This window comes from Salvelinus namaycush, chromosome 6 (genome assembly GCF_016432855.1).
Source record: "Salvelinus namaycush isolate Seneca chromosome 6, SaNama_1.0, whole genome shotgun sequence".
In the NCBI taxonomy this organism is placed as follows: domain Eukaryota; kingdom Metazoa; phylum Chordata; class Actinopteri; order Salmoniformes; family Salmonidae; genus Salvelinus; species Salvelinus namaycush.
This window is the reverse complement of record NC_052312.1, coordinates 36,836,457-36,847,413: the sequence shown is the minus strand read 5'-3', so window position 1 is coordinate 36,847,413 and position 10,957 is coordinate 36,836,457. Positions and strand designations below refer to the sequence as shown.

The 10,957-nt window shown below is 43.1% G+C and overlaps 1 protein-coding gene across 2 annotated transcripts; it reads left to right on the top strand.

The window, feature by feature from the left end:
• Positions 1–5,747: 5,747 nt before the first annotated feature.
• On the top strand, positions 5,748–9,664 carry LOC120049943 (WASH complex subunit 3). Of its 2 annotated transcripts, XM_038996460.1 has the most exons (6): positions 5,748–5,930; positions 6,148–6,312; positions 6,440–6,580; positions 7,722–7,829; positions 7,915–7,979; positions 8,144–9,664. In XM_038996460.1, exons 1-6 carry the CDS (start codon positions 5,880–5,882, stop codon positions 8,238–8,240), a joined length of 627 nt encoding a protein of 208 aa, XP_038852388.1. In that variant the 5' UTR covers positions 5,748–5,879; the 3' UTR covers positions 8,241–9,664. The 2 variants fall into 2 exon arrangements, with proteins under 2 accessions (XP_038852388.1, XP_038852390.1); XM_038996462.1 differs by lacking the exon at positions 6,440–6,580 and having other exon boundaries at positions 8,144–9,637.
• The last annotated feature ends 1,293 nt before the right edge of the window (positions 9,665–10,957 follow it).

Here is a 10,957-nt window from a genome sequence, read left to right as displayed (position 1 = left end):
AATGATGGCCTGTTCTTGTCTGATTATCCCCCAATGCAGTAGTAGACTGACCTTTCTTTCCTTCTCCTGCCCACTCCAATATGCAGCATTCAGGGTTGTACCTCTGCCAGCTCTCTCTCTCTCTCGCTCTCTCTCTCTCTCTCTCCCTCTCTCTCCTCTCTCTCTCTCTCTCCCTCTCTTGCCCTGTCTCTCTCTCCCTCGCTCTCCTCTCTCTCTCTCTCTCCTCTCTCTCTCTCTCTCTCTCTCTCTCTCTCTCTCCTCTCTCTCCTCTATCTCTCTCTCTCTCTCTCTCTCTCTCTCTCTCTCTCTCTCTCTCTCTCTCTCTCTTTCTCTCTCTCTCTCTCTCTCTCTCTCTAACTTTCTCTGTCTCTCTCTCTCTGTCTCTTCCGCCCCCTTGAACTCATTGACCAGGAAAAGGCTTGTTTTCACTCACAGGGATTCTGGACAGGGAAGAGGTGCTGCCAAACAGCCAGGCCAGAGGTAAAGACAATGGTCCAGCATACAGATGAGTATATGAGAAAGATAAGCATTTTAAGTTCACATGAGGACACACAGGGGGCTGAGAGAGCAGTTAGACTCTGTGCTCTCAACCCTGTTTCATTCTTCTCCTTCATAGCATTGATCTTAATTGGGGTGAACTATTCCCTCTTGATTAGTTTGAGATGGCTCTGTGAGTTAGGCTGTTCTTTTCTGATCAGTGATTTCAACCCAAAAATATTCATATGAACTAAGCAAACTAAGCTATTCATTGTGTGAGAGAGGGGGTAAGTTCGTTTTTTTCCCAGTATTTAATCTACTCAGTGATGTGGAGTGGGTTTCATTGAAAAAGAGGGGTGTGGTGCTGATGTGTGTGCATGGGATATCAAAATCATATTTCGGTGCCATACCATGTCTGTTCATATGGAAGAAATAAAGGTGCGTCATGGAGCAGCAGAGCGAGAGGGGTGCTTGTTTTGATACTTGCCGTTGCCGCAGCAACATGTAGGGGTCACAAATGTTTCGGTGAAGTGGGCAGGAAATTCCATGGCGCCTGTTGATGATCAAATCCCAATTTAAATACTGTTCTATGATAGTTTAACTATCCGTGTCAGATTGATGAACATGCTGGATTCCAGTAAGAGAATGTTTGCAGAAATAGCCTAGTGTGCTCAGAAGGAGGGTTGCCAAATTCCACGAACTTTCAATAAATTCCCTGGTTTTCTGAAAATTCTGGTCGGAGGATTCCTGGAGTCAGGAGGGAATAAGCAGGAAGTCCGTAATCCTCGAACCAGGATTTCTGAAAAACCAAGGAATTTATTGAAAGTTCCTGGAATTATAAAACCCTACTCAGAAGACATTCAGAAATTTTGTTAACAAAGCAAATATTACCCAGCTACCAGGGTATCAGGTCAATATCTATGGAAATTGTGATACAGGAGAAAGCTATTCCTCAACTTGCAGGATTGCAGTTCTATTATTAAGAGCCATGTATTTATTATCAATGTTTAATAATGCTGTCATTATTTAATCATTGTCAAAATTCCCAAACTCTCTCTTTTACGGCACATAGGAAAGTTCCGCTGAGACTATTCATCCTATCCATGTCAACTTGCTTACAGACACAGGATTCTGTCAAAACAGTGAACACTATGCAAATCCTGGGTGATGCAATCATACCAATACAATTCCAGTATGCACAAGTTGCCAGTAGTTCAACGAGTGCTCTTGATGTAGGAAAAACCCTGAGAAACATAACTTTTTAATTACCGTATGCTGTCTATGCCCCACCACACTACACTCTCAGAGGACCCCCTCTAAGTAAGAAACCTGTTAATTCTGTAAGTATCCCTATAGAGAAGTACTCCCTCCTGCAGAAAGCCCTGTCAGCAGAGTGAATGTGTTTTTGTGAAACATGTATGGGAAGCTCTCAATCAAATGTATTTATAAAGCCCTTTTAACATCAACCGATGTCACAAAGTGCTATACAGAAAACCAGCCTAAAACCCCAAACAGCAAGCAATGCAGATGTAGAAGCACAGTAGCTAGGAAAAACTCCCTAGAAAGGCAGGAACCTAGGAAGAAACCTAGAGAGGAACCAGGCTCTGAGGGGTGGCCAGTCCTCTTCTTGCTGTACCGGGTTGAGAAAATAAAAGTACATGGCCAAGACGTTCAAACGTTCATAGATGACCAGCAGGGTCAAATAATAATAATAATCACAGTGGTTGTAGAGGATGCAACAGGTCAGTACCTCAGGAGTAAATGTCAGTTGGCTTTTCATAGCCGAGCATTCAGAGTTAGAGACAGCAGGTGCGGTAGAGAGAGAGAGAGTCGAAAACAGCAGTTCCGGGACAAGGTAGCACGTCCGGTGAACAGGTCAGGGTTCTGTAGCCGCAGGCAGAACAGTTGAAACTGGAGCAGCAGCACGACCAGGTGGACTGGGGACAGCAAGGAGTCATCAGGCCAGGTAGTCCTGAGGCATGGTCCCAGGGCTCAGGTCCTCTGGGAGGGGGGAGAGGGAGTGAGAGAGAATTAGAGTGAGCATACTTAAATTCACACAGGACACCGGATAAGACAGGAGAAATACTCCAGACATAACAGACTGACCCTAGCCCCCCAACACATAAACTATTGCAGCATAAATACTGGAGGCTGAGACAAGAGGGGTCGGGAGACACTGTGGCCCCGCCCCGCCCGACAATACCCCCGGACAGGGCCAACCAGGCAGGATTTAACCCCACCCACTTTGCCAAAGTACAGCCCCCACACCACAAGAGGGATATCTTCAAACCACCAACTTACTACCCTGAGACAAGGCTGAGTATAGCCCACGAAGATCTCCCCCACGGCACGAACCCGAGGGGGGCGCCAAACCCGTACAGGAAGATCACGTCAGTGACTCAACCCACTCAAGTGACGCACCCTTCCTAGGGAAGAGATGGAACAGCACCAGTAAGCCAGTGACTCAGTCCCCATAATAGGGTTAGAGGCAGAGAATCCTGGTGGAGAGAGGGGAACCTGCCAGGCAGAGACAGCAAGAGCGGTTCGTTGCTCCAATGTCTTTCCGTTCACCTTTACACCCCTGGGCCAGACTACACTCAGTCATAGGACCTACTGAAGAGATGAGTCTTCAATAAAGACTTAAAGGTTGAGACCGAGTCTGCGTCTCTCACATGGATAGGCAGACCATTCCATAAAAATTGAGCTCTATAGGAGAAAGCCCAGCCTCCAGCGGTTTGCTTAGAAATTCTAGGGACAATAAGGAGGCCTGCGTCTTGTGACCATAGTGTACGTGTAGGTATGTACGGCAGGGCCAAATCTGAGAGATAGGTAGGAGCAAGCCCATGTAATGCTTTGTAGATTAGCAGTAAAACCTTGAAATCAGCCCTAGCCTATACAGGAAGTCAGTGTAAAGACACTAGCATTGGAGTAATATCACATTTTTTGGTTCTAGTCAAGATTCTAGCAGCCATGTTTAGCACTAACTGAAGTTTATTTAGTGCTTTATCCGGGTAGCCGGAAAGTAGAGCATTGCAGAAGTCTAATCTAGAAGTGACAAAAGCATGGATTAACTTTTCTGCATCATTTTTGGACAGAACATTTCTGATTTTTGCAATGTTACGAAGATGGAATAAAGCTGTCCTTGAAAAAGTCTTGATATGTTCATCAAAAGAAAGATCAGGGTCCAGAGTAACGCCGAGGTCCTTCACAGTTTTATTTGAGACGACTGTACAACCATCAAGATTAATTGTCAGATCCAACAGAATATCTCTTTGTTTCTTGGGACCTAGAACTAGCATCTCTGTTTTGTCTGAGTTTAAAAGTAAAACATTTGCCGCCATCCACTTCCTTATGTCTGAAACACAGGCTTCCAGGGAGGCTAATTTTGGGGCTTCACCATGTTTCATCGAATTGTACAGCTGTGTATTGTCCACATAGCAGTGAAGGTTAACATTATGTTTCTGAATTACATAATTACATCACCAAGAGGTAAAATATATAGTGAAAACTATAGTAGTCCTAAAACGGAACCTTGAGGAACACCAAAAAAAACTGTTGATTTGTCAGAGGACAAACCATCCACAGAAACAAACTGATATCTTTCCAACGGATAAGATCTAAACCAGGCCAGAACTTGTCCGTGTAGGCCAATTTGGGTTTCCAATCTCACCAAAAGAATGTAATGATCGATGGTGTCAAAAACAGCACTAAGGTCTAGGAGCACGAGGACAGATGCAGAGCCTTGGTCTGACGCCATTAAAAGGTAATTTACCCACTTCACGAGTGCAGTCTCAGGGCTATGATTGGGTCTAAAACCAGACTGAAGCGTTTTGTACACATTGTTTGTCTTCAGGAAGGCAGTGAGTTGCTGTGCAACAGCTTTTTCTAAAAATTTTGAGAGGAATGGGAGATTCAATATAGGCAGATAGTTTTTATATTTTCTGGGTCACGGTTTGGCTTTTTCAAGAGAGGCTTTATTACTGCCACTTTTAGTAAGTTTGGTACACATCCGGTGGATAGGAAGCCGTTTATTATGTTCAACATAGGAGGGCCAAGCACAGGAAGCTCTGACAGAGCAGTTCACTCCTCACGATATGATAGAGTGGCTTGGGGGTAAGGGGGTAACCATCCACTGCTCACTCCCTGGCGGAGGGTAGGGTAGGGGGGGGGAGGGGAGGGGAGTGGGTGCGGTACTCCTCTGCCAGCTGCCTGGCTCAGAGTATGTCCAGGGAAGAGGCTCTGCCAGGCCTCAATTATGGGGGAGTCATCCAGGACACACTGAAGCAATTACAGTCCCATATAAATCAATATGCTGCTGGTTTAAAAAGTGATCTGCTCCCAACACTCTCTGGATAGGGTCTGACTCAGGAGGTCAGCTTAGATTTTTTTGTTGAGTTATTCATAAATCAAATCAAATCAAATGTATTTATAAAGCCCTTCTTACATCAGCTGATATCTCAAAGTGCTGTACAGAAACCCAGCCTAAAACCACAAACAGCAAGCAATGCAGGTGTAGAAGCATCATAACAATTTTGTTTGAAACTGGGCAGAGACTCTTCCTGCCTGTTGAACTAGGTTGAATTGGCATGGACTGGGCTTTCAGACTTGTTTACGATCAGATGGGAAGTACTAGGCATGGACTATGGCTTCAGTTTGCTCTTAGGTCAGGTTAGAGGGTTTCATTTCTGGCTGACATCAGGTTTAAGGGGCTCTTATTTCAGACAAGTCCATTCAAATCAAATGGTTGGAATCGTTTTAGAGTTCAGATTGAGGTCGTTGGACAGCATTTTCGGTTTCCTTTGTTTTGTTTTTCATTGGTTCTGCTGCTTTCCTATGTAGTAATAGTTCACAACTAATCAGGCATGATCCAATGCAACACATGTACACTCACATTGTGGGTTGTCTCCAAAATACTATAGCATCTGAGGCATCATCAAAATGAAGTTGTCAAATAATTTGTGTTGATGGCTTTATCCATTAACTCATCATCTCTGCAAACCATATTACAGTAACTAAGTCCTCCTTGCCTGGATCAACATAATTGGGGCTTGTTTTGAGACGCTGCACATTTATTAACCATTATACTGTACTCCCTCCTTGTGGTGTATTGAACACACTGCATTTGTGGCAATGAACTGTTAACCCTCCAGTTCAGGTGATGGAGGTATGCACCTTCAGCCTTGGGTTCATTTTGATTTCCAATAAAGAAGAAGAAAAACTAAGCACCTCATTGGCTGATATACCCGGAAGAGCAGAATAATAATGACGTCCGTTTTGGATCACAGTGAAGTCACATGAAGCGTATTACAATTCCCATCTCTCTTTTGCAGATTGTCAGTAAAATATTACTATTAAACAAAGTAATAGCGAGTTGACCGATAGTTTGCCAAAACGATAAAAACATGGACGAGGACGGTTTACCGATTGTGGGATCGGGAATAGATCTGACCAAGGTGAGTGTTTTCCGTAGCCGAAGATATCTTGGTGGCTACTGTAGCTAAATTAGCTTTAGCTTGTTTTGTAAACAAGCTGAATGACTCCCAGCCAAATAATGTAATCAAGTAAATGTTGTATCTAATGAGTATGTGTAGTAAATGTGTTTGAACTCCCCATCTCTGTAAGTAAATAAACATTGCAGTTTTTCCATGATACTGAATGATATGGTCACAGGTCCCAGCCATACAACAGAGGAGAGTCGTTGCCTATCTCAACCAGTTCATTGTGCACACTGTTCGGTTCCTCAATCGTTTTTCGACAGTTTGCGAAGAGAAACTTGCATGCATATCTCTTCGGATACAGCAGATTGAAACTACCCTCAGCATTTTGGAAGCAAAGGTATGTGTTTTGTATACAGTACGATAGGACTTTACTCTGTCTTTGATGTTGTTGTACTGTTATGTGCTTTGCTGCTCTGGGCATACCAATATGATAATGTCAGTACTGGTGATTTTGTTCTATGTAGCTATCCTCTATTCCTGGTTTGGAGGATGTCAGGGTGGCGGGTGTTGGTCAGCGGCCAGCTACGGAGGTCAACGGTCCAGTCGTGGTCCCAAGTCAACCAGAGACCCCTATAGCTTTGCCTGTGCCATTGCCACCTCCTGAGGTACCCCTTCCCCCCCCCCCTTTTGCTATGACACTCCAAATTGAGCTCAGGTGCAGCCAATCCTTGAGATGTCAGTAACTTGATTGGAGTCCACCTGTGGCCAATTGAATTGTTTGGACATGATTTAGAAAGAAACACACCTGTCGATGTAAGGTCCAACATTTGACAGTGCATGTCAGAGCAGGAACTGTACCATGAAGTCCATAAAGCTCCAAGATATAATTGTGATGAGGCATATATCTGGGGAAGGGTTTAAAACTATTTCTAGAGTGTCAAAAGTTTTCAACAGTACAGTGGTTTCCATAACTGGGAAATTGAAAAAATATGGAACTACCAAGACTCTGCCTAGAGCTGGTCGTCCTACCTAACGGGCAAGAAGGACCTTGGCCAGGGAGGTCACAGGAACCAAATGACCACTCTGATAGAACTGCATAGTTCCTTGGTTGAGATGGGAGAACTTGTCAGAAGGACAACAGTCTCTACGGCACTTCACCAATCTGGCCAGACGGAAGCCACTCCTGAGAAAAAGGCACATGACAGCACACCTTGAGTTTGCAAAAAGGCACCTGAAAGACTGCGATCATAAGATAAAAGATTATGTGATCTGAGACAAAAATGTAACTCTTTGGCCTAAATGCAAAGCGCTATATCTGGAGAGAACCAGGCACAGCTCATCACCCGTCTAACACCATCCCTACTGTGAAGCATGGTGGACGACCTGCAAACGGCCTTAGACTGGGGCAATGATTTACGTTCCAACAGGTCAATGACCCTAAGCATACAGTCAAAGTACTTGAGTGGCCCAGCCAAAGACGAGACTTGAATACCATTACATCTGTGGAAAGACGTGAAGATTGCTGTTCACCGCCGTCCCCATCAAACTTAACAGAGCTTGAGAAAATCTGCAAGGGAGACTGGGAGAAAATGGAACGGCATCAAACACCTGGAAATCATGTTTGATGTATTTGATACCATTCCACTGATTTCGCTCCAGCCGTTACCACAAGCCTGTCCTCCCCAGTTAAGGTGCCACCAACCTCCTGGGATTTCAACATATCCATTTTGATGGAACATTAACTTAAAGACTTGGTATATTTGTGCATGATGGAAATACTGAATTGCAGTATTGACTCTCTTGTAGGCCTCTCCAAACATACCAGACCCAAGAGCAGCAGAGGCAGCAGGAGACAATAGGATGACTGTGGCCAAGGACCCACGCTATGCCAGATATCTCAAGATGGTGCAAGTGGTGGGTCTCTATACATTTTCACATTTCTACAGAATATGACATCTGTTCAATTAAATCAGTAATGTAGAAAACTATCCAAAAACAGGGTGTTCCAGTTATGGCGATAAAGAATAAAATGGTCCAGGAAGGTTTGGATCCAAACCTGCTTGAGTGAGTGTGCTTACATTACGTCTTTGAAATATCTGTATTCTCATACCTCGTAATCAATACGTTTTGTTTTATACCCCACATCTGAATCTTTCTGATGACATAAAATGGTGGTCCTACATGTATTCGAAGTAACAATCGTGATTCCTACATGTTTCTGTTTGCAGCACACCAGATGCACCTGTGCCTGATGCCGTCAAAAAGAACACACTAGATCAAGATGATGACAGCAACGATGGCAGTGACTCATCTTTCAGCGATTGATCTGCTGTTTTAGCCATGAAGCTGCCTATAGGGAACTTCCTTCCCTGTCATCTGTGCTCCAGGCCTTTTCCACTGTGCTGCTGCAGGGGCACAGAAGGACTAGATGCCAGTGTGTGCTTGACAGGCAGAACTACAGTGCTACCAGACAAAGTCCCACTTCTGTGGATGATCTCCAGGGAGGCATGGGACTTACAAAAGCAGGCAGATTAAGTATCTGAAATGCATTGTAGATTGAGTGAATGTAAACGAGAAAGAGTTGATCATGTTTGTATCCAGGTCAGCCACTGATCTTGTGGATGTTATATTTTTGTTTCCATTTCTTCTCCTGAAACATTTGATTGGACATGGTGTGTCTTTATGTAGTTTAGCAGTAAAACAGATGGAATGACAACCATGGAAAGTATCAACCAGATAATCGATTAGTAATTGATCATTCTTTCCTTTAGACTGCACCTGGGCAAACATGCCTCTGCCCCTTTTGTCAATATCATGTGAACATTGTAATGCCTTTGAAAGAGATTGTGTGGCAGCAGGTAGCCTAGCGGTTGAGAGAGTTGAGCCAGTAACCGGAATGTTGCTGCTTGGAATCCCCGAGTCAACAATCTGTCTGCCCTTGAGCAAGGCACTTATTGCTCCTGTAAGTCGCTCTGGATAAGAGTGTCTGCTAAAAGACAAAAATGTAATTGTGCTTTAGTCACATTTGTTTTATTTTGACAGTGATATCTGCATGTTACACTTGTGAGAGGGGGATATGTTGTATCATTTCCATAATAATGTTTGTGACAACATTTGATGGGTACTGCTTTACACTCCAACTGCTGTATGAAGAATGTCATGCAGAAATGTTGACTGTTCTCTGGCCGATTCGTCATTTTTAATTGAGACATTAAGCTGCGAAATGTAACTGTTCCTGGAGTGAACAATGTGAAGAACAAATTAAGGAAATTGCACTTTTGGGTAAATATATCATGGGAAAAAACACCACTAGTTGTGAGCAATGTGTCAATTGCAATGGTGCCGTGTAGACTAAATTAACAGTAGTACCTAATGTGAATTCACCTCAATCTTCTAAAATGATGCAACTTAATCCCAGATCTAACCATGTTAGCAAGCCTTTCAGGCCCTTGGATCCCACTGTTGTGAAGGCATTATGCCTAGGCCTTTAAGTCAAGAGAGTTTTATACAACATCCCTTTTATCCTAAAAAATGCTCAGAGATCCAAATCATCTTCACATTGTTTGTAGTCGTCTCTGGACAGAACACTGCAGTGATGGGAGTTTTTAATCAATTGATTATGAAAGAGGGTAGATGGAGAGGTGTTAGACTGGAAAGCACTTTGTTCACAAGCGCAAGGCAAGCAGCATTGAGATCTGTGTGTTTATGCAGTTTAGCGTGAAGAATAAAGAACACATTTTGCCTAAAAATGTGGACATCATTTTATTCAAACACTATTGGGTTTTGTGTTTGGGACATAGAAATATTTCACACATAAAGTAGCCCTGTATGTATTTTGAGTTACTTTATTACAAAGGTATACCATAGATATGCCTCCTCAATACCATGAGAAACAAGAGTTTTTCTTGAGCAAAATACCTAACTAGAAAAATATTTACATTCTAATATAAAACAATTAACATTGGAGTAGGTAAGTGTATATACAGCCTCTATCCATAAACTGGTGATGTGTGAAATTAAGTTTCTAGATGAACTTGATCTTGTGATTTTTTTGCGCAATGCTTACCTTTGTTATAATTTGTTGTCAAATTAGTTGTCATAATTACTGTGTAAGTCTATGGAAGGGGGTGAGAACCATGAACCTCTTAGGTTTTGTATTGAAGTCAATGTACCCAGAGGAGAACGGAAGCTAGCTGTCCTCCGGCTACACCATGATGCCACCCTACAGAGTGCTGTTAAGGCTACTGTAGACCTTTGCAAAATAGTGTGTTTTAATCAATTATTTGGTGATGTGATTATATTTAGTAGTTTTATCTAAAAATTATAACTTTTATAACTAAATTATAACAAGGCCCATAAAGCTGCCAGAAGGGTAGCACACAGGGAGAGAGTGGGGGAAGAAAGGACTCCCGTATAGTTGGGGATGGTTACAGAGGTAACAGGAGTGAGTACAGTTTTGATCCCGACAGGATACACCAAGACCCGGAGCCCAGAAGATGGTATCCCGGAGAGGGTCTCTATCCTTTTCTTTTTGAATTATTATATTAATAAACACCCTTGAAACCGAGCTAATCCTACTCTGTCCGTGTCTGATCTGTGTAAACGTCTTGACCAAACCCCCTGGTCTGCCACAATATATATTTTATTATCCATAAAGACTCCAAACAGCTTAGCCGACCGCTCGGCGGCGTCTGCATGGTCCTAAAGCACACCGTTGCCTTGTTTTGTATCACATTCCAACTATAAAACTGAGGGGGACAAAAATGAAATTTCAGAATGTGGGGGATACATGTCCGTCCCCCCGTCGCCAGTGAAGGTTGCGCCACTGGCCTATACTATAGTAGTGATGATTATGTATGTAGCAGTGCCAGTAGCCTATGTGTCGGTCTGCATTTTTACATTGAATTCATTGATTTCACAAATAGCCTATCGCAAACATTGTCGAATTGAAGTATACCATACAAAGTTACATGTGCATTAATAGTTTATATAGCAAAAGGCGGACACTATCTGATGTGAATGAATGTAGGCTATAGCTATAT

Coding starts and splice junctions, on each gene's coding strand:
- LOC120049943 (XM_038996460.1), top strand. CDS start 5,880: ATGGACGAGGACGGTTTACCGATTGTGGGATCGGGAATAGATCTGACC. Junction 6,581..7,721: donor TGCCATTGCCACCTCCTGAG/GTACCCCTTCCC, acceptor ACTCTCTTGTAG/GCCTCTCCAAACATACCAGA. Junction 7,980..8,143: donor TTGGATCCAAACCTGCTTGA/GTGAGTGTGCTT, acceptor TTCTGTTTGCAG/CACACCAGATGCACCTGTGC.